Here is a 22678-nt window from a genome sequence, read left to right as displayed (position 1 = left end):
GCCGTCGCATATCCTCTTCTCCGGCTGACTGAAGTCGCACATGAGCGCCGCGTGCGCAAACGCTCTCACAATATGCGCCACTGTTTCTCTACACCCCCCTCTTTCGTCATCTAGCTGGCCTATCATTGCGTTCATCCTATCCGTTGAAGCCATGCAAACGCGCTGTAATGGGCGCGGAGAAGGTGTGGGGAATGAGAGCGGTATCTGGGTAGCGAACCGTACATTCCACCCAGCTTTACCTAGACTCGACCAGAAACCTTCGCGGGACCATTTACGCCAACCAATAGAAGCCAACCTGCCTCAAGACAAAGACTGTACCGATCAAGATTTGTGCAACTGCCGCTACACCACCCAACGTGCCGAGAAAACGCCTCTATGCTGTGAAGCACTTTGGAGCAAATTCAGCCGGCTTGGTCGTCCTCAGCACCATTGATCCTTCACTTGAATCTTATCCGCATCGCATCTTGGGGCTACTGTCGGTTCCTCGGCGCTTCGCCTAAGCTTGTTGGTTGTGTGTGAGAGCCCCGATTAGTTGGGAGGTGTCTTAGATTTCAGTGTTGAGAACAGGAAAGCATGACTGTGGAATGGGCAGGCAGCGGCGGCTTTAGCGTCAGCGTGTCACAGATAACATGAACTCACTTGTTTTGTGTCACCACCGACCCTAAAGGTATACACTGTTCAGTCTGTGATATGTCGTGGTAAAGTGCGATGTATACTCCAGGGCTCATTTCCAGGAATCAATAGAGTGGTGCACGTAGAAAGTAGCGCGAATAGGCATGAGGAGGAGACAAGAACGATGAATTACGCGCTTCCCATTCACCCTACACCCCCAACAGAACTCCAAACGCAAAACAAGTAAGATAATCATCGTCTCGAAGAAAGCCAATACGCCATCTTCCCAAGCCCACGCTTCTCACTCATACCCGTAATAGCGTCAACATGTGCCAAAGTCGACGTGGGCATTTCACAACACCCAGCACTCGCCGAACTAGCACTCTGGCGACTACGTCGCTGCTCGCGCTTCGGCGCCTCAACCTTCTGATACGTCCTCTCCATCGCTCCGTACGGTTTCCCATAGTTGCGGAAGCGCATCTGGAATGCGATAAGAACCACCGGTAGGACACTGATGAGCTCGCCCAGACCCGCCCACTGCGGTGTAATCCTCATGTTGGCCTGGAGCTTGACGAATGCGCCGGCAGCAAGGATGATGGCGAAGAAATTGTAGAATGCCGACCAACTGAAGTTCCAGCAGATACGTCGGTACGCCGCATGCGAGATATCAAGTAGGATGAGAACGTCGTGTAGACGGGTGGTGATGAGGACGACATCGGCTGCGGATTTTGCAACGTCGGAACCATCATTGAGGTGCACGCCTACGTCGGCTTGTTTGAGCGCTGCAGAGTCGTTCGTTCCGTCACCGAGGAACATGACGATGGATTTCCTGCGCGAGTCCTGGAGATCACGGATGTATTGCATCTTTCCTTCGGGTGTGCATCGAGCCTTTGTATTCGCCTCGTCGATATATAGGGTTGTCGCCACGTCGCTGACAGCCCCGTCGTTGTCGCCACTGAGCATGTGTACGTTTATTCCTCGAGCGTGGAGTTCTTTGATTACCATTATTGCTTCAGGCCGGGGTTGATCCAGGAGTTCTAAGCTCATGCGAAGGTCGCCACCGTAGGTGAAGTAGCATGCTGTGTTCTTTCCTTGTCCAATGACGTTGATGTGAAGCCATTCTGCGTTACCTGCACGAATCTCCAACCCAGTTTTCGCACAATTGCCTTGGACGCCTTTACCAGGAATACTGGTGATGTTGTTGACCTGAAGAGGTTCGAAGTTCTTGTGGGCGAGTATATCTCGTTCCAGATACTGGGTGATCGCGATAGATACAGGGTGCTTGATGTCCTTCACAAGGCCTAGTAACAGCCCCTTCATGAGTGTGTGGTCCGTGTTGCGATGCATAGGGAGACCAATGATCTCAAGCCTTCCTGTGGTAATGGTACCGGTCTTGTCGAAGATGACATCGGTGACGTTGCGTGCGATCTCGAGCTTCTGGGGATCCCGAAAGATGATTCCGTGCCGTGCGGCCACACCACCTGCAATTAAGACGACCATGGGTACGGCAAGACCGATGGCGCATGGACATGAGACGATGAGGGTGGCGATGGCATAGGTAATGGCAGTGAGTACCGCGCTTCTGCTAGTACGTCAGTACGCTGATCTGAAACTGCCTCCGCGGAGTAGAGCCTGGCGGACGCATACTGGTAAATAGTTAGCTAAAAATTCAAAATATACGCGGGGCGGATACCGTACCCTCCAGGATTTTGTGTTGTGGTATCGCTCAACGAATAGCCAAATGAGGAAGACCGTGAGCCCAATGGAAGCCATCGCGGGGACGAACCAACCAGCGACCCGATCAGCGAGTGCTTGTGCTCGCGGCTTCGTCAATTCAGCGTCTTCGACCAGGGTGGCAATCTGCTGGACCGAGTTCTCGTGAGGCAGCTTCGTTAAGCTCACGATGAGCTGACCGTCTCCGTTGTTGGTGCCTGCGAAGACTTCCGAGTCGAGTCCCTTCGCGTTCGGCTTGAACTCACCCGTCATCATTGATTCGTCGACGTCGGAGCCTCCGTATACGACCACGCCGTCTGTCACGATCCTGGTGTGCGGTGGTGTGCAGAAGTAGTCACCGTACTGTAGTAGTCTGCTGTCGATTTTACTCGTGATTGCGTTGGCCCACGACGTCGTTGTCTGCTGCACAAGGATTGCCTGGTCGACTTGCAGCGATCTGAAGGATACCGACTTCGCAGCTGCAAGAAAAGATTAGAATGTGCCCTGGAGACTACATCGGTAGTAAAACTCATCATAAAAATATCTAAAGGCGATGTAGGCTCCTGGGTAATAATATATCCTTCCACTTACCTCGATAACGGGCGTATTCGTTGATGAAGCGGCCCAGCAAGAGAAGCGAGACCAACAGCGTAGACGTCTCGAAGAACGATCCAGTTTCTAGTGGCCTACCATCAAGTTGGTACTTGTAGGATACGACGCTGAAAACGTACGCCATCGTGGTACCTATGGAAGTATGTGGTTAGCAAACGTAATTTGAGGATGGAGTTTGAATCTGGCCTACTGAATGTCACCAAGAAGTCCATCTCTAATACGTGAGAGTGATAGAGGGATCTCAAGGCGCTCGGGACGAATTGGTAGAAGGCGATTAGCTGTACGAGGGTTGCCAGAGCCAATGAGATGTGGGCGAAATTGGGATTCTCATGGTTAAGTGGGGCCCATGCGAAGATGAGGACGGGGAGTGTGAGAGCCAGTGTGGGAAGGAACCATTTCAGGGCTCTTCTGGTCTGCTTGGCTCCAAGATCAAGCCCTGGATCTGCCACTAGAGGTGCTAGAGTTAGATCGGGATCGTATTTGAGGTAGTGTTCGTAGACGTCTCGGGCGCCGATGATGTTCGCGTCGTAATATATCTTGGTCGGTGGTATACGTAGCTTCGAGGTTCCGCGAGGGCTGTCCTTGGCACCGGGATCCCCGTTGACGTCGGCCATCTTCTTCTGCGTTAAGCCCTTGCGCCCACTCAACAAGCCGAAAGGACGCCATGGTGCTCGTTCGGGGGCCTCGACACGTGTGACGCCGCGTGGTTGGACGGCATGCTGCAAACGCCTGGGATCGGTAATGATGAACTCTAAAACCTGACCAGAAACCGCCACCTGCTCCTCGAATTTGTATCCAGTCCTCGTTTCCAGTAGCTCGATAATCCTGTCAACGGACAGCCGATTGGTATCCAACTCTAGCTCGACCCGAGCTAAGACAGTGTTCACTTGAAAATTCTTAACGGCAGGGATGCGGCCAACCGCCCGCGAAAGCCCTGATTCGCAGCATCCGCACTTGAGACCATCGATTCGGAGAACGACTCGCTCAAAATTTGAAGGGCCAAGCTCAACGTCCTCTTGTTCGCTCGAGATCGCAACGTCACCTAGATGCTTTAGCGAAGAGTCCTCACTTGGACGGGGAGACCCCGAGCAGCAAATACCCATGGCGTGAGATTGGGTATGTGGGCTCTCCAAGGCTGGGACTTCTTCTTCGTTATGCGCATCGCCGTGTGCATGTACCGTTGCCGTCGCAGGATGTGTGTGAGGTCGACTGGTCGAGCAGCAGCTGGAAATCGCGCCAAATGGACGGTGATGTGGCTTCTTTGGGAGATGGACTGAATCTGGCGCAGGAACCTTTATCTCCTCCACCGCCTCAGAGTACTGAGAGCCTGTATATTCCGGTGCTCGCGGCGGGTATGCAACAGGCTGTGGCTCGACCGTAGGCAGCTTCGGAGAGCTTCGGTCAACCGTGAATGGAAGACCCAGAATATGAGCGCGTGGAATGCCATTCTCGGTGGGCTTCATAGACATGGCCATGATGAGTTGCTGTAATAGTGATAGATGCTTCTGGTGTTGCTACTGATGTCGGTGAAGCTGATAATGCTAATGGTTCTGATGATGTTGATGCGTCCGGTAACTCCACCAGGATGGGAGACAACGAAACATCCGGTCACGTAGATGTAGTAGGCGCAAGTCCTGTTGAGGGTAGCAACGAGGTAAGGTCAAGTAGGCAGAACCTTGTAATGCGAAGGAGCGTGTTGCCAGGCCCGCCTCATATAAAAGCGACTCTGAAGGTAGGCACTGTCTTGTATCCTGTAGAAGTGTAAAGCCGCGCTGAATACCTCCAGGGCATGATTTCGTGGGTACAGCTCGGAAGTACGAGCCTACTCGATCAATGACCATAGATATGGGCTGGTTATCAAGCTGTCCCAGATGCCAGATCCATACTGACAGCTGTGACACGCCTTCCACAAAGCATACAGGTGCGACCGAGGAAGTATGTTGGGTAGGGAAGAGCGACAGTCTCCTGTGTTACGCGCGGTAGTAACGTCCATAGTATCCGGGTACCAACCTCGAAAGCCATGGACGCTGCCGGTCTGTACTACATGTCCCAGATACTAGGTTTAGCATGGGAAGTGCCATTTCATGGAGCCACCTCATGCAAGGAAAGACCTGAACACCCCAGAGCCTACGTTGACGCTAGATGACCTGCCTGGCGTGTCTCTACCTCAATGTAGGCTGCAGACCTGTTCCGTTTCTTCCTTGTGTGAGGCCGAGCGTGGAAGTGACCTTGCGATGCATCTTGAGGTGACTTTGTCGAGCGTGATGTAGATACCTGTACGACCTTCCAGGGTTAGGCTTGACCTCGGGAGGCTAGGTCGCCAAACACGTGATAGCGCGCTTTTGGACGATTGCGTCATCACGGTCAGCCTTCACTGAAGCATTCCAAGCAGGCCGCCGCAACGCAGTACACTCACGAATCGCGGTATCTGCACGCAACATACTCTCTGCTTATTGCAGCCATGAAGGTTGCTGTTGCGCTGTGTAGCTCTCAACCGCAAGCGACACAATCGAATCCCCACACTTTGCGCCAACTCTACCGGTGACAGCAGACATGGCAGGCGCGCGAGGGAGGGCGCCTAAGGCGGCGGAGTCGGCTACTCCAAGACGGTCAACGCGGAGGGCCAAGAAGGAACAGGAGGATGCAGGCGTTCCAGCCGTATTCCAGGAAATGCTGCGCGAAGAGCAGGCCACGCGCACAGACGAGCCGCCGCTCAAGAAGAGAAAAACGGCGCCTCCACGACGACAACCAAGCCCGGAACACCGTATTGAGCCCGTACGACGACGGCGATCGCTGACCGATGCCCCGAAGTCGCCACTACCCGTACCGTCCCAAGCCGAAGATGCTGCATCACAATCCGAGATGCCGTCGCACACGCGATCGCGACCCATCGCTCAGGCCCAATCCGTCACTGACGAGGAACCGCGTACGAACGAGCGAGTGCGCCAGACTATCATCGACTCGGACGAGTCAGATGACAGCGATATGGAGTGGGAGGACGCGCTTGCCGACGGCGACGAGAGCGATGACCCCGACGAAGGCGTTGAGGCTGCACCCAAGATTGGCGACATCAACATCACTATGGGAGCCAAAAAGACAGAGGACACTGGGACAAGGAGGAAGGTGCGTCGGCGGGCCATAACCTCGGTGGACAAGAAGCGACGTTTGGATATCCACAAGATGCACATTCTCTGTCTGCTCTACCACGTCCATCGCAGAAATGCCTGGTGCAACGATAGGAGGGTACAAAGCACGCTACGCAAGATCGTGCCCTCCAAGACCCTGTCCAACCTGGTACCTAACCCCGACTTGTCGCAGTACTCGGCCTCGAAGCAATTTATAGATGGGTTGAACGAGCTAAAGGTACTGTGGTCAAAACGGTTCAGAATCACGGCTCAAGGCATGTACAAGCCTAGATGGGCTGAAGCCGAAGCCGCCATCCGACCCTTCTCCGACTTCGACGACCTTGACGACCCTATGGACAAGGATGAATTTCGCACCGCAGCGCATACTCTACAAGGGTCTCAAGACGTCGGAACGCAACTGTTTTGCGCTCTTCTTCGTGGCATCGGTATTGAGGTTAGGCTTGTTTGCTCGCTACAGCCACTACCTTTTGCTTCTGCAGCCGAACGTGCCACCCCGCAGAAGACCAGCGCCCAGAAAAACACGATAGTTGTTGATCCGTACAACAAGCCGGCAGAGCCCAGTCCAACGAAACCCAAGTCACAGGGCCCGCGTAACAAGAAATTATCTAGACTCGAGCGTGTGATGGGGGAGCGACATGCTGTTCTGAACAAGACAGGTGTAACACCCAAGAAACAGAAAGCCTATCACACGCCGTATCCAGTGTATTGGGTGGAGGTACTCAACCCTTCTTACCAGAAGTGGATACCAATCGATACACACTCTACGTTCACCGTCAACTCGCCTGAGAAGCTAGAGCCACCGCTTAACTTTGCTCAGAACATCCTCTCCTATGCGATAGCGTTCGATGAAGACTATAGTGCCAAAGACGTCACCCGAAGATACGCGAAAGCGTACAATGCCAAGACGCGGAAATACCGTGTCGAAATTACCCCTGATGGCGATAGATGGTGGAAACGGGCGATGCAATTCTTCCAGCGTGGAACCACTCTCGACAGAGACCAGATGGAAGACGCTACTTTGGCTCGCAAAGAAGCTGCCGAAGGTATTCCAAAGAACGTGCAAGACTTCAGAGGCCACCCAGTTTACGTTCTTGAGCGTCATCTCAGGCATAACGAAGTGATACATCCCTTGAACCAGGTCGGCAAGGTCAACTGCGGCAGTGCCATGAACCCAAAGATGGAACCCATCTACCGTCGTACAAATGTTCATCTAGTCCGGACAGCCGACAAGTGGTATCGTATGGGACGAGACGTCAAAGTTGGCGAGCAGCCACTCAAGCGCGCCAAGCCCAAGAAAGGAAGAAGATCTTCGATTGGAGCAGACATGGATGTTGATGAGCAAGTCGACGAGGTCGGTGCGGGACTCTTTGCAAAATTCCAGACCGAGCTCTACATTCCTCCTCCCGTCGTCCGTGGACGCGTGCCACGCAATGCCTATGGTAATCTTGACCTCTATGTCCCGTCCATGTGCCCGCCCGGCGGTACGCACATCCGACACAAGCTCGCATCGAAAGCAGCGCGTATCGTTGGGGTAGACTATGCCGATGCTGTCACTGGCTTTTCCTTCAAGGGTCGCCATGGTACAGCAATCGTTCAGGGTGTCGTGGTTGCACAAGAGTACGCAGATGCTGTCCAGGCAGTCATTGATGGAATGGAGCACCAACAAGAAGAAGCTGAAGCCGAAGCGCGAAGGGTTGAGTCTCTGCGCTTGTGGAGGCGTTTCTTCCTTGGCCTTCGTATCGCACAACGCGTCAACGCTATCGAGATTGATGGCGAGAAAGGCCCGGCCATTGATGTTCAAGATGAGATTAGTAAAGAGGACAGAGAGTTAGCGGCACAGGAGATGGCCGGAGGCTTCTTCCCTGATGAGGGTGATGTTGCAAAACCCTCAGCGGGTGGCTACCAACCGCCTGAGCAAGATTACGGAGATGGCGGGTTCCTGCCTGAGGATGATAAAGGAGACGATGGCGATGGAGGTGGCGGTTTCATCTCAGAAGAACCCGACCGTCCGGCGCCTATCAGTCTAAACCGACATCAAAGCTTCGAAAGTTCCATCCTAGACTCGCAACAACTTCTCCCTCGGCGTAGGAGTAGCTATGGTCAAATCTACTCTTCGGAGGATGATGAAGAAGGTGGAGGCTTCGTTCGTGACGGCTCTCCAGACGAAGCAGGCCCCTCCACTACTACCAAAGACGCCAATGCCGGGCCTTCGCAGCTTGACGAAACTGCAGAAACCGCCGGAGGTTCCATACCAGAAGCAGAACCCACCACCGACGCGCAGTTGGAAAATCTCGAAGAGCCTACACCCCCGGAGCAGTCCGATGACCTTGACCCGAAACCTACTACCGACACCGAAATGCCCTCTCCACCCTCCTCATCCCCATCAGAAACCGGCTCCCTCATGATGGAAGACCCCGAAGACGAAGACGCTGATCCCGACTGGCTGGTCGATGCTACATAGTCACCATTATGTCAATCGCTTCGGCGAAGGATTAGATTGGAGCAGTCTAATGCCAATGAATTTCTAGTACAACACTACACTGAATGAATGTGACGTGTCTGTGCATCACCTTGCACAGCTTTTGACACGTCGGACAGGGCAGCTATCCGATGTATACCGCTTCGCGTGTTCAGGTACCTTGATGGTCTGGTGGAACGGTGTTGCGGTGTGATGGAATGGATTGGGGAAGTGAGTGTTGGAGTTGGTGCTACTAATTGACGCCGTGGCCAATTACTTGTCTTATACCGTAACGAAGATGTTATGGTCACAACAGACAATGTCAAAAAGACGGATGAGTTTGGATAATGGCACACCAGCGAAACTGACATGATCAGAGCCTCAAGATAGTGATCATCTTGTCAACTCGTGTATTCATACAGACATAACACTACACCACCCCAACGAAGTCTTCACTCTCCTAAACCTTCGGCTTAACCCCCTTATGAATAGCCGCTATCCCCATAGTCAAATCCTCCCACCCCTTGCCCGGCACCAAAAAACCCGCCTCCCTAATCATATTGCTGAACTCCTCCTGACTCGGGAACCTCGCTATACTCTCCACAAGATACTGATAGCTCTCCCTGTCCCCGGCAACCACCTGTCCTATCAGAGGTATAGCACCGAAACTCCAGCGCTGATACACGGCATCAAAGACTGGGTTGTTGACTTTGCTGAACTCGAGACACGCGAATACGCCGCCGGGTTTCAAAACGCGGAAAGCCTCTTTCAGCGCGATTTCTTTGTGTGTGAAGTTGCGGATGCCAAAGGCGACGGTGTAGAGGTCGACGGATGCGTCGGGTATCATGTCCAATTTCTCAGCATTCGCTTCGACGAAATCCAATCGTGGAGACCGCGCGTACGGTGTTTGCAACGACCGCTTCCGGCCTTCAGCTAACATATCGGGGTTTATGTCTGCGACGACGACGCGGGTGTGGGGATCGTGGTTTATGGTAGAGGCGTGGTCGAGCATGCGGAAGGCGATGTCGCCGGTGCCACCGGCGATGTCGAGGATGGACATGCCTTGTTGGGCAGTAGAGGGAGAGGTGAGGGGATTGAGGCCCGGGTTTAGGTTTCGCACGAAGTGGTCTTTCCAGAGGCGGTGGATGCCGAGGGACATGAAGTCGTTCATGGAGTCGTAGGAGGAGGCTACGGATGAGAATACTGCGCCGACTGTGCAGTTTACCGTTAGTATTGGGCATGTGGGGGTTGGTATGGGTGAATTGACATACCCCTCTGCTCCTTCAACGCTTCAGATATCGTCTCGAACCCAAAATGCGTCGTTTGCTGGCCGCTGCCGCCATTCTGCGGCGACTTCGGTGGCGGCGTGCTCTGCTGCGCTTGTCGGATGGAGCACGAGAAACATCTGTACGGCTCCCTAGCCACCCTGCTCTTCCTGCCGCCCAGCAATTGCCGTCCTATCCTCTGTCGGCTCGTCTGCATGTTTGCGCTGGTCGTGGTTGTTGTTCGACAAGGCTTGGCGGGCGACTTTCTCGAACTCATGCGCCATGACACGCGCATCTAGCCCCAGCCAGCCGTACCAACCGGAAGTTTGCTAGCGCCCGCCCGCCATTGTTTGACCGCGGTTGACGTCGACTACGCCGACGCTTGCCGCCTACCCCAGGCGCATGCTTCCCCAGAATTATTGATATACCGCTGTCCCCCGCCCGCGCTTTAGTTTCGAGGATGTAGAATTGCCAATCATGTCGTTCCGGTATACTTCGCGGATATTGCGGTTGCAGAGGCTTTCGGGCCTCCAGGGAGGGCTTCATGGGTCGAGGAAGGTTGTCGGCACGCCGTTGCAGTCATGTAGGGGTGTTGCTTCGACGCCTACGGCTGAGAGGTGAGTTTTTGCGTATGGATTGCGTTGGGATGGGAGATTGACATTGTGCTCAGAGTGTTGTTTCCTGGTGCGCTGAACAGCGAGTTCACGAATACTATGGAATTCATGCAACCAGCTCAGGCCCCGGCTATATCCACGTACCGTGTCATGAACCAGTATGGAGAGATCATAGACAAGGAGATTGGGGTGGAGACTACAGATGAAGAAGCTCTGTCGTTATACAAGAACATGGTTAAGCGTTAGTGAGGCTGTTGCTGCGTGTAGACATTCCATTGACAGGCCACAGTGAGCATAATGGATCTACTGATGTTTGAAGCGCAACGGCAAGGAAGACTATCCTTCTACATGGTACTTCAAACACCAAACACCTCCCAATTTCATACTAACAGAACAAGGTCTCCGCCGGCGAAGAAGGCATAGCCATCGGCTCCGCGAGCGCCCTCTCCCCCGCCGACGTAATCTTCTGCCAATACCGCGAATCAGGCGTCTACCTCCAACGCGGCTTCACCCTCTCCTCCTTCATGAACCAGCTCTTCGCCAATGCCAAAGACAACGGTCTAGGCCGCAACATGCCCGTCCACTACGGCAGCAAGGAGCTCAACATCCACACCATCAGTTCAACCCTCGCAACGCAAATCCCCCACGCAGCAGGCGCCGCCTACGCCCTCAAAATGCAGAATGTGCAGAACCCTGAGACAGAGCCACGCGTCGCGGTGTGTTACTTCGGCGAGGGTGCAGCCAGCGAAGGAGACTTCCATGCCGCCCTTAACATCGCTGCGACCCGCCAAGTCCCCTGCATCTTCATCTGCCGCAACAACGGGTACGCCATCTCTACGCCAACATCAGACCAATACCGAGGCGACGGCATCGCCTCCCGCGGTGCAGGCTACGGCATCGCCACTCTCCGCGTAGACGGCAACGACATCTTCGCCGTGCGACGCGCCACAGCCGAAGCGCGCCGCCTGGCTCTCCACGACGGCGGGCGCCCCGTCTTGATAGAAATGATGGCATACCGCGTAGGCCACCACAGTACATCCGACGACTCCTTCGCGTACCGCCAACGCGTCGAGGTCGAGGACTGGAAGCGCCGCGATAACCCCATTACCCGGCTTAGAAAGTGGCTTGAAGGACGCGAACTCTGGGATGATGCCCAAGAGAAGGAGTTGAGGAGTGCGACGAGGAAAGAGGTGTTGAGTGCATTTGAACAGGCGGAGAAGGAGAAGAAACCTAGTATCCGGAATGCGTTTGAGGGGGTTTGGGAGGAGTTGACGGCTGAGCAGAGGGAGCATGTGCAGGAGTTGAAGGACGTGCTTGTGAGGTATCCCAAGGAGTATGATCTTGATGGGTTTGAGGGAGGACTGAAGGGGTTGGATGATTTGTTGGAGGGGAAGAAGGTGAAGTAGAGAGTACCTCTGCTTACATACATCACTACTGCGTCGCCGGGGAATGTAAAGTCGAGTACAAAATGAGCGGAGTGATAACATATTCATTCAAACTGCAGACGATCCAATCAAGACGTCTGCGCTACCCTGATAAACCGTATCCATACCCATACCCATCCATGCCTATCCGTTCCATCCCAGAAACTCCGCGCCCGCCGAGCATCAAACACTGATGACAATCATAGATAAAGATCCACTCCTTACATGAGAGTTAGATGTCCTTCCAGGCCGTTTGCAAAAAGAAAACAAACACCCATTTGTTTAACGCCGGGTCCATCCATTCCGCCATGGGTACTCAATCTGATAAGTGAGAAAAGAACGAAAAGTTGGAAATGCGCAACAACGTATGTAAAACGCTAAAGGGATGATAGAAGGATATCCCAGACTCCATGCCCCGGAAACGCCATTGGAAAGGATTGTAATAGAGATCGAGAAGTGCAAAAGCTTGACGTGTTTGTTTTGAAAGTAAAATGCTCAGCGAAAGTACGATCCACGCTTTCCGCCGCTGCCTGTACTGGTGCCGCCTCGTGCTTCCTCAAGACTGCGTCGGGAGCCCCCGGCACCAATCTCGCTCATCTGGAAGAGCAGAGGTTCGTCGTCGTCGACATTCGTAGCAGCGCGGCTGTTAAAGTTGTAGCGACTTTGACGTTCAGTCGAGCTCGTACCGCCAGTGCTGAGGCTGGTGGAAGAGCTATGCGAGAAGAATCCGCCTCGACCACGCGCACCAGCCTGGGTGCCGCGTTTGGCCATGTTGGAAGTGGACGACGGCCGGGGCAAGTCGTCGCGAGAATCGTTATCAGCAGTCTGGCTATCGCGATTGCCACTAGCTAGTAGCTCCGTTTGCGCGAATAGTCCACTAGACGTAAGACCTGCGCTGGTCAGACGATGCAGATCGTTAGCGCGATCAACCTCCTCCGATGGTAGACTGGCCGATCGGACGCCGAACACGTCGGGCTCGTCGTCAGGTAGTGTTCGATTTTGCTGCGAGACGGAACTTGATCGGCGGGTGTAGTGCCACGGCCGTGGTGAAGTTGGAATGGCAATGGCGTTCATGTTTTGGTCTTCGCTCTCGCTCTGCTCTTCGACGTTGACTACATCGTGCTCGCGCGTCCTTCGACCAGGTCGGCTTCGACTGCGTGTAGGTTGGTCGTATTCAGCAATGCTATTTGCGCTGAGACGGGACGGGATGGCTGGTGTGTGCGGAGTATGGGGTGAGATTGGCTTGCCAGGTGAAGACGCTGTCGATACTGACGTGCCGGCAATCATCGCGGGGACACTAGATAGATGTCGGCTGGAGGATGATGGTGTGCGATGAAGCATGGTGGAAGAAGAAACCGATTCAGCAAGGCCTGTATGTGACTCGCGCATCCGCTGATACTTGGACAGCTGAGCAGTAGTCTTGTGCATGGTGGCTGCCTTTGCGGATTGGTCGCTCCGAGTGAAGCTCTTCAGATCCTTCTTCGATTCAAGAAGCTTCAGGAAGTCGGAAATGTTCTCATCGTCCGTCTTCACTTCGCCTGAACTGCCGCCTGTTCCCTCATTCATGGTGTCAGACCCGCGTTGCGCTGACGACGAGAGGCTTCCTTTCCCACTACTGAGGTTGTCATCCTCTGTTTTGCTGCCGCCGCCTGTGGAAAACTTGCTCCTCCTATGACCGAAGCTACTGCTGTAGCGACTGATGGGCGCAGGCTTTGGCGAACTTGATGCAGAAGATGTGATGACATTGTCGTTGGGTAATGAAGGCGTCCGAAGCGCCGTTTGAGGGAGGGCAGTCAGTGACGTTCGGTTACGCGGTTGAGTGAGTGGGTTGGGGGTAGCGGTTCGACCAAGGGAGCTGCCGGGCCTTCCTACTGAGCTGGTAGGAGATGGGGGCACACCGAGGGCTGGCGAGGATGAGAGTGAGCCAGCCTTGAAGGGCTGGAAAGAGACTGAGGTTCGTCGCTGGTATGACGGCGTATCTACAGAGCGTAAGGATGACTTGGAGCCTTGAGCGGTGCGATGGTTGGGTGGCAGCTTCTGTGGTGGTGACTCCATGGGTGAAGATGACGGCATATCCCGTGCAGCGCGAAGAGCTGAGATGGGGCTTGTTCCTGTTGGCGGACCAACTTGGTGGAACGTTGAAAGGCTGCCGTAGGCTTGTCCAATATCTGGGCTTTCTTGCGCATTCATCTTATTTACAGGAAGTGATCCAGGTAGTTGGCGTGTCTTTTGCTCGAAATAAGTGTCGTCCAGGCCCTGGAACTGCGAACTCAGAAGAGACTCTGAGTCTTCTACGCTGAACTCGCAGTTGGTGCGATACTCGACTGTCACACTCAGAGGGCCTACAGGCGAGTTGGTGGGCTCGATGTCGTTTATGTCTGTGATCCTTTCGTTTGGGTCGGTTGGGTAGAGCGGCAGATTCAGGGTGTCGAAGTTGGGGCTCTTAAAATCCCCATTCGAAACGCGGTAGTTGAGCTTCAGTGAGGGTGAGTTTGCGGGTTGCTTGGCGAGCACCTTGTTGTATCTGAACGCAGGCATGAAGCGCAGGTAAGCGAACAGCGATCGGAAAGTGACGACGGCCTTCTTGTACACGTTGGGAAGCGGTTCGCTCAGCTCCGAAGGCTGCACCAAGCTCTTGTCTCCGACGTGTACCCTCCAACGCTCGAGCACAACCTGTGTGGATTTGCCAGTGCGGCCTGACGATCGGGAGGTCGCATCTGCAGAGCTGAGAGCCGCAGCGACGTCCCACTTCTTTCCATCATCATCGTGTATGACGAGCGACTGGTTGTGGCCGAGGCCTTGTATGTCCAGGTAGATGTCGATGCATAGTGAGGGATGCTGGCCGTTCACGGCATCCATGAGTTTCCACTCGGTGAGTTGGCGCTGAAGCACATCGCTATCTGGGAGGACGACATTGAACTATGGCCTGTCAGTGAGGAATGTGGAGTTGCGGGATAGGCAGCACATACCCATTTGTTGTGCTTCATCTTGCCATCCTTGTTGTATGCTGGAGGCAGTGTTACGCGAGAAGATACGATGGCGAGGGCTGATTTGGTGAAGAAGTTCTGGTGGGAGTGAGTATGCGTCCAGCCACAGATGGGAGGGGAAGATAAGTACCTGGATGACTTGGTTGACCTTGTGGTATTGCCCCCTCGACTCGGAGGCGGGCTCTCCCCTCGACATCATCTCGCCTTCCGACTCTTCAGCACCGCGGTCGCTGTAAGGCGGCGTAGTCGAGTATGCCGTCATGTCCTGGCTGTTATGCCGCTGGTTGTTGGTTCGTGTGGGGTTGGTCTGGAGGTTGCTGGCAGGCGAGGCTGTCCGCGGCGAGGGGCGCGAGTATGGGTGCATGGCGGCGGCCTCCTGCAGGTACGGACGGGAAGAGAGCGTGTCGTGACTGGCAGCGAGGGACTCGGGCGAGTGAAGTAGGACGGTTATGGTTGCGGCGGAAACAGGCGAGGGTGAATGCGCGTAGCCATCACGAGTGCAGCCAGGGTCAGGTTCGCGTAGGAGCCGTCAGATATGTCTCTCAGAAGACTTGGGCACGCGGGGGATGGTTCAACAGGCGGGTAGGGCTCAGGCAGCAGCCATGATATGCAGGGTGCTGGCGCTGTGTTGAATGCGTGCCTGGGGCAATGAGCGGAGTTAAGCTGAGCACCCGGCTGGGAGGTAGAAGGGCGCAGTGAGGGTGGCTGCAGCTGTTGGGACGACAACTGCTACGGCGGCGTCCTGGACAGAGGCAGGCAATCAGGCAGGGCAGGCGGACGGCGGATGGCGTATGAAGAGTCAGAGAGGGTTGGGACGCATGCGCCGGGAGTCAGTCACGCGGCCGTGGTGGAATGACGAGGGCGGAAGATAGCTAAGCTCGCGCACGAGATAAACGACGCAGCAGCCGCGCAGTAGTCGGGCGGGCAAGATAAAGCTATCGGGAGCTGCAGGGAGCTAGCAGCAGGTGCTCAATGAGGGAATCTATCTGACTTGGGCCAAATCCGGGGAAGATGGAGGTGTGCAGTGTCCAAGCCGTGACTGGCGTGACTCGTTGTGGAAGCTTCGGCGGGCTCAGGGAGCTGGGACCACTCCTCCGACATCGAGACCGCGGCCACGCCATCATCCACCACCACCATCGTGGCCTGCGCATGCGCTTTCACCCTCGCCCTCCAGTCGACGTGGACGGCTATCCTGGCACAGACTGCCTCATTGGTTAGCGAGCCCGGCTATGCACCACCGTTCGACGCCTCCCTTGCCTATTCACAGCCTCTGGCCTCTGACCGGTCATACAAGATCTGCTTTATCGTCTGTGCTACCGCGTTGCCGGTGAGACGCGCTGTGCCGATTTCATCATGTCATGGCCGGCGAGCCAGGAACAGGCACTTCATCTATCGCTCACAAGGTTTAGCTTGCATGTCAACGTCTGCGCAGAACGTCCATCTGCGCAGACTCGTCTCTTCGCTGCCTACGACCCATGTCGAACAGACGTGTCGATGCATGCAAGAGCACCTCCTGTGGCTGTTCAGCTGCATATGCACTGCAAAGCATCATCACTTGCTTTTGATATCCACGGCCTGGCCTTGGCGTGTCCTTCGAAGGCACCCATGAACGCGTGGCTATCAAGACGTGCTATCACCTCATGCTCGATGATGTGATTGACGCCGTGTCTTCGGACCTTCTTCGTAGCTCCCTGGTCGTGAACTCATCGCTAGGTCCGAGTAGCTTCCAGAGGCTAGCTCCCGCCCTGCAGCGGTTCACGTTTCTTTTACAATCAAGTCTTGCCCTCCAAGTGCACCCAAAGCCTAAGAGGCCCTTCCAGTGACTACAAGCGCCGATTTGAAGTCTGTCATATAGGGCAGGTTGACCGCCAGTCAGTGTGGAGTAACCGTGCATGGTATATAGTATAGTCGTGCTCGCGCCTTCATCGCGCGCAACACTGAACCTCTCCACAGCTCTGCGTCCTCATCGACATGTCATAGCCGAGGTCGGACATCTCATGACTTGGATGCCATAGTCACAAACCACTGTAGTCACTCTAGGAGCTTACGTTGCAAGCAATGTCGACCTCCGAGCACAGCTTGTGGAGAGGAGGGCGTACCCCATTGGCTGGAACCCCATGGCTTCGAGATGGCCATCCCACAACGCGCCCGCAGTGCACCTCCGAATAGGTATTCGCGACTGCCGCCTATAACTGACCCCTCCATCGCGCCTGCCAGAAGCTTGCGGAAGTACAGCAGTCTCATTCTGACTCATTTCACTCTCGCGACTCAGCGACTCCCCTACAATCAATCGCCTCGGTAGTTTCGTCATAGATACCTAGCACCTTAACCCACTCCCGTTTCGCGCCCCGCCACTTGCGCCTTCCACAACCAACACAAACGCACACATTGCCCAGCAAGCTTGTCGCAATCCATCTTCGACTTTTGCCACATCGCACCTCTTGCAGGCTCAATCTAACCACCAGCAATCGCTTTCGGACGACTTGCCACCTTGCCCCTTCCTCGTCCCCCGCGCATTCCCACCCACATACCGATACACGTACACGTCTTACCTCCACCAACGACTACATCTGCCACACATCCCGCCGACCCGTCGCGTTCGGTCCCCCTATCCGGAGTCGTCCTCAGCTTTACAGCCAGCGCCTTTAAACACGCTTTGACCCCCTGAGGTTGAGGCCAGGTGCTACTCGTAAAAGCTTCGGATCGCTCCTTCCTCCTACCGGCACATGAGCGGCTATCTCTGGAAATACTACCTCGAAGATGATGTCGACAACTTTCGACATGTCCTCGCAACCCCCACGCATACGCACCGATCCGCAACACAGAAAAGCTTCACTGGCTGGCAGGGCGGAGGGTTTGCCACTGCAGTGAACGGAAGTCCGGGTAGCTACAATGCATCACCAATAACGAGTGCCAAGGGCCGCAAGATGGGAATGGGCGCGGCTGCGAACTTGAGTCGATTCGACATCAACAGTCGCGATGCTGCAGGAATGACTATCCTGCACCATTCAGCCTCGTCCACCGCCGAAAGCGCAGTAGAGTTTGCGCAAGCGCTGCTAGAACATCCCTGGACCGACGTGTATATACAAGATGCGGAGAACGGCTGGACTGCGCTCCATAGGGCCTTTTACTTTGGCAACATTGCCATTGCGCGTCTCATTTTGAACCGCGATGCGCAGGATATCCTTGGCCAAGGGTCTAGCGGGTTCAATCAGCACGCGCGGGGCTTGGTCAAGATCAAAGACAAGGAAGGATACGGTCCTTTGGATTTATTCTCCATGACCATCAAGGACCGGACTTTGCGACCCGAAGAGGCGCCTGCTTTCGATTCTGACTCAGACGATGAGATGGCTCACGGTGACAGTGGCGATGTGGATGACGAGATGCGCAAGAAGTTGATCGCACCGCCCGTACTTCTCGAGGGAGATGAAGTGTATACCTTTGGCAGCAACAAGAACGTCACGCTTGGTTTTGGTGATGAAGATGACCGTCAGTACCCGGAACGCATCACTCTGCGCCGCCCAGATCATCTCCTTCAGCGTTTTTATAGGGAGCATCGCGAGCGCCAAAATCAGTATTGGGCTGCGACAGGCGCACCAATGCAGGATTCTGGGCTTCTCCAAGCGCGCAGTACTGTAGATCTTCCTACTCACATCCGGAATACTCCAATAGTCATCCAAGACGTACGAATGTCGAAACTGCACACCGCCGTCTTGACCACTGACCCAGTTTCCAATCTGTACATGTGTGGCCACGGTCCAGGTGGTCGCTTAGGCACGGGTAATGAAACGACGAGATATCAATTTACCTGCATTGAAAGCGGCGGACTAGGTCAGAAGAAGGTGGCTGCTGTCGCGTTGGGGCAGAACCACACTTTGGCCATTACCGAAGAAGGCGAGATTTACTCCTGGGGTAACAACGCGTACGGACAATTAGGGTACGCGCTGCCGAAGCCCGCCGTAAAAGACGATGACCCGATATCGACTATTCCCCGTCAGATCTTTGGACCGTTGAAGCGAGATGTTGTTACCGGCATCTCGGCATCCCGAATACACTCAGTCGTTCATACTGCGACCTCGCTGTACACCTTTGGCAAGAATGAGGGCCAACTCGGTATTGTCGATTCGGATGCACGGTCGCTTGAGATGCAGGTCGTTCCCAGGAAAATTGCGGCAGCACTGTTCTCCAGCCCAATTCACTCAGTTTCGGCTATCGACGGGGCTACAGTGTGTTTGTTGGAGAGTCGCGAAGTCTGGGTATTTGCCAATTACGGATATGCGAAACTCAGCTTTCCCTTGGACGGGTTCACTAGTAACTTCCTCAAGGAGAGCTGGTTGACTACCAAGTATGATACTGCACCAAACAGGATCAGCAAGATCACATCAGGTGGTGACACCATTTGTGCGCTATCTACTTCTGGTGAGGTCTTCACAGTTGCAGTCAGTCGACGTTCAGAGGGTGCCCAGGACGCCGGCACATCGACCACCAACCCGAAACAGATCAGAGGAGCACTTTCTGCACCGTTCCGCATCTGGTCGTCGAAGAAGAGCCATATGGCAGCAAGAGATGTCGATGTCGATCAGGACGGTTCCATCATTCTGACTACTGAAGTCGGTAGCGTCTGGAGACGTACGAAACGCGCGACGATCAAGAACGCAAGCATCACTGCCGCTGTAGAATCCAAGCCAAAAGACTACAAGTTCCAGCGTGTCTCGGGCTTGACCCGGGTTATTGCTGTCCGTGCCTCCGCATTTGGTGCGTACGCCGCGATTCGCAAGGATTGCGACGTCACCAGAAACCAGATAGGTGTGGATGAGGCCGGGCTTTGGGACGACCTTGCACCTTTGCTCTCTTTCCACGAATTGACAAACTATGAGGAGACGTCAGACGATGAAGAGCCGACACCAAGATTCTGGACTCGAGCTTCAGAAGCGCAAGGTCTCCGCAAGCGTGTCTTGAAATCAAAGGACCTGGAAGCGGAGATGACTGACATTTTGCGAGGCTCGTCGATGACCCAAGATCGGACATACAATATGGAAGTCGGATCGACCTTGTCCGATGTCCGGATACCTGTTCACGAGTTCATCTTGACTGGGCGTAGCCGTATACTGCGGGATGCTCTGCTCGACTTTCGTGTCAGGGGCGCCGAATACGTGGTGCCTGATTTACTCACTGTCCGCGCACAGGGCGGCAGAGTCCTGTTACTCTTCCAGGGTCTCGATTTCCTCACCATTTTCAATTTGGTCCTCTACGCTTACACCGACTCCGTGGTAGACTTCTGGAACGTTACTCGGCACTATCCTTCCTTGGCGCACAGGTATCGCTCGGTACGAACAGAACTGATGAAGGTCGCTTCTCGTCTCGAAATGCGACAGCTCGAGCCTGCTGTCCGTCAAATGGTCAAACCACGGAGATCGTTGCATATGGATATGGAGCTCGCCATCAAGGAGCAGTCCTTCTTCGAGAGCGGTGACGTCATCGTTGACCTTGCTGATGGCGAGATGCTCCTGCATTCGGATGTGATTTGCCAGCGTTGTCCTTTCTTCGAGGGCTTGTTCAGAGGACGTGCTGGTGGTCAGTGGCTTGCGGGAAGGCGGACGGAAGAGTCTGCACTGATCCACATCGATTTGACGCATGTTGAGACGCGTCTTTTTGAGCTCATCGTTCGGCACCTCTACACCGACGCTGGCGAGGAGATTTTCGAGGATGTCACGAGTGAGGATCTGAACGACTTGTTAGCGCTCGACGAGCTGCTCGATCATGTTATGGACGTCATGTCTGTAGCCAATGAACTGATGTTGGACCGTCTGTCACAGATTTGTCAAAGACTGATAGGTCGCTATGGTATGTATTCACGTTTGGTCTTTTTATACACTCGCTAATTGTATGCCAGTCAATGCTCGAAACGTCTGTTCTCTCTTGTCAGCAGTTGCACCTAGCTCAGTTGCTGAGTTCAAGGACGCAGCCCTTGAGTACGTGTGCTTGAGTTTGGAAGCAGTCATGCAGAATGGCTCACTAGACGAACTGGACGAGGACTTGCTGCTGGAGCTCAACCAGGTTGCCCATGAAAACCAGCTCGCTTACCTACCCTTTGCAAGAAGTGGACGAGCTGAGGCTCTTCTCTTTGACCGTTATCCCGAGCTTGCCGAAAGGATAGAGCGAGGCAAGCGCGCCAAGGTCGATGCGATAGTATTGTCGAATAAGTATGCGGATGGTGACAACCTCTCGTCCTCCTTCAGAGCTCAGAGCCTGGGTGAAGTGGCAGCTTCCCCGCTTCGTCAGCGCAACCGAAGAAGAGTATCGAAAGAAGCTAAGAGTCCAGTGCTTTCGCCAGCACTGAAGGGTCAAGCTTCCACTCAGGACCTCATGTTTGAGATGTCAGATGGGGAAGACGATGACGATGTGCCAAAGAAGATCAAGCCTCCGCGGTTCACAGAGCAGATTGGGGAGGAGAAGGCGGTGGAAACGCCAGTCGGATCTCCTGAGACACCCTGGGGCACGATTCCACGACCATCACCACATACGTTTGATAAGGAAGGAGACATACCACTGAAGTCTGTCAGTCCTCTTCCTCCGCCAGCTGTCAAGGAGACAAGAGTACCCGGCCAGCCGTGGGGTACCACACCGCTCGCAGGTCCTAAGCTAGATCTCAAAGACATCATGGCTCAAGACTCTTCGGCTACACCATCGAACCTGTCGCTCGGTCTTTCACGAGGCGAGAGCGAGCGAGTCGCGAAGGCTGCCAGTGCTAAGTTGAGTCAGAAAGAGCGTAAACGTCTTTTGCAAGCACAGCAACTCGGCACACCTGTCGCAAAGCCAGAGCCTGTCCCACCAGCTGTCTCTCCTTGGACAGCAGCTGCACATCGGAAACCGAGTAACAGTCCTGTCGTAGTCCCAGTGGTGGCGCCGTCGCCGCCTTCGAAGCCCTCGCCTCAGCCTTCTCGCGCATCAAGCACCCCTCAGCTTACCATGCGACAGACCGTTGCAAAGAAGGGCGCTGGATCAAAGCAAAAGGACAAGCGAACCGCCTCGCAGAGCCAAGATGCAAATGGAGCTGCTTCGCCCTCCCAACCCCGCCCTGCTGCTTCCGAACGAGGCATGTCCGTCTCAACCGACCCCATTCCAACCCCCCGATCAGTCCGCCACATCCCCCTCCCACAACACTCCTCAACCTCACCCAGCCAACACCTCAGCATGATGGAAATCCTCTCCCTGCAAGAAGCAGAAAAGACGTCGATCCGCGACGCGGCAGCCAAGCGCAGTCTACAAGAGATCCAACAAGAACAAGAATTTCAACAATGGTGGGACCAAGAGAGCAGACGTGTTATTGAAGAAGAGGAACAAACCAAGAAACTCGTCGATAAACTCTCAAAAGGTGCGGGGCGTGTACGGGGCAAGGGTCGTGGTGGTCGAGGTGGCAAGGCGAAGGAGAAGGATAAGAAGGACGGCGGTGATGATGCTGGTGGTGCGAAAGGGAAAGGCGATGGCAGTGCTGGGCCTGCAGCGAAGGATAATGCGCCACCAAAGGCGGGTCCGAAACAGGATGCTGGTGCTCGCGCACCTGGTCGCGATAATGCGGCTAGAGGCGGCCGTGGTAAAATCGGTCGCGGCGGTCGAGGTGGTGCACGCGGTGGGCGTGCTCAAGGGCCACCGAGAGATGGCACCGCTCCATCTGCAACGCAGGCTCAGGCTTCTGTTTCGCGGACGTGAGGCCGGGGGCTGTCATTGTATATAGCATCTAGCATTTTGATAAATCTGTATATTTACATCATACCATTCACAGCCGTTTTAGATTTTTAAAAGAGCTCGTCACATGGCTATTTGCGATTAAAGTTTCAAACCCTGCT

At 54.6% G+C, this 22678-nt stretch overlaps 6 protein-coding genes across 6 annotated transcripts; 3 read left to right on the top strand and 3 right to left on the bottom strand.

Annotated features, from left to right (window-relative positions):
- Positions 1 to 864: 864 nt before the first annotated feature.
- J4E78_006599 (uncharacterized protein) lies at positions 865 to 4040 on the bottom strand (the record flags this gene model as incomplete). Its single annotated transcript, XM_049367209.1, has 5 exons — positions 865 to 2194; positions 2306 to 2804; positions 2917 to 3069; positions 3128 to 3979; positions 4037 to 4040. 5 exons carry the CDS (start codon positions 4038 to 4040, stop codon positions 865 to 867), a joined length of 2838 nt encoding a protein of 945 aa, XP_049220956.1.
- A 1450-nt stretch (positions 4041 to 5490) lies between these two features.
- J4E78_006598 (uncharacterized protein) lies at positions 5491 to 8544 on the top strand (the record flags this gene model as incomplete). The annotated part of the gene is made up of 1 exon (XM_049367208.1): positions 5491 to 8544. The coding sequence occupies one exon, from the start codon at positions 5491 to 5493 to the stop codon at positions 8542 to 8544; it is 3054 nt and encodes a 1017-aa protein (XP_049220955.1).
- A 457-nt stretch (positions 8545 to 9001) lies between these two features.
- On the bottom strand, positions 9002 to 10023 carry J4E78_006597 (uncharacterized protein; the record flags this gene model as incomplete). The annotated part of the gene is made up of 2 exons (XM_049367207.1): positions 9002 to 9753; positions 9813 to 10023. 2 exons carry the CDS (start codon positions 10021 to 10023, stop codon positions 9002 to 9004), a joined length of 963 nt encoding a protein of 320 aa, XP_049220954.1.
- A 260-nt stretch (positions 10024 to 10283) lies between these two features.
- J4E78_006596 (uncharacterized protein) lies at positions 10284 to 11826 on the top strand (the record flags this gene model as incomplete). Its single annotated transcript, XM_049367206.1, has 4 exons — positions 10284 to 10423; positions 10477 to 10661; positions 10710 to 10771; positions 10819 to 11826. 4 exons carry the CDS (start codon positions 10284 to 10286, stop codon positions 11824 to 11826), a joined length of 1395 nt encoding a protein of 464 aa, XP_049220953.1.
- Positions 11827 to 12339: 513 nt separating this feature from the next.
- Positions 12340 to 15195, bottom strand: ATG13 (autophagy protein 13; the record flags this gene model as incomplete). Its single annotated transcript, XM_049367205.1, has 3 exons — positions 12340 to 14763; positions 14814 to 14909; positions 14962 to 15195. The coding sequence occupies 3 exons, from the start codon at positions 15193 to 15195 to the stop codon at positions 12340 to 12342; spliced, it is 2754 nt and encodes a 917-aa protein (XP_049220952.1).
- A 2362-nt stretch (positions 15196 to 17557) lies between these two features.
- Positions 17558 to 22541, top strand: J4E78_006594 (uncharacterized protein; the record flags this gene model as incomplete). Its single annotated transcript, XM_049367204.1, has 2 exons — positions 17558 to 20675; positions 20725 to 22541. 2 exons carry the CDS (start codon positions 17558 to 17560, stop codon positions 22539 to 22541), a joined length of 4935 nt encoding a protein of 1644 aa, XP_049220951.1.
- Positions 22542 to 22678: the final 137 nt, after the last annotated feature.

The sequence above is a fragment of the Alternaria triticimaculans genome (genome assembly GCF_023758025.1).
Source record: "Alternaria triticimaculans strain BMP 0046 chromosome Unknown scaffold_9, whole genome shotgun sequence".
Taxonomy (NCBI): Eukaryota; Fungi; Ascomycota; class Dothideomycetes; order Pleosporales; family Pleosporaceae; genus Alternaria; species Alternaria triticimaculans.
This window is presented reverse-complemented; position numbering and strand designations above follow the sequence as displayed.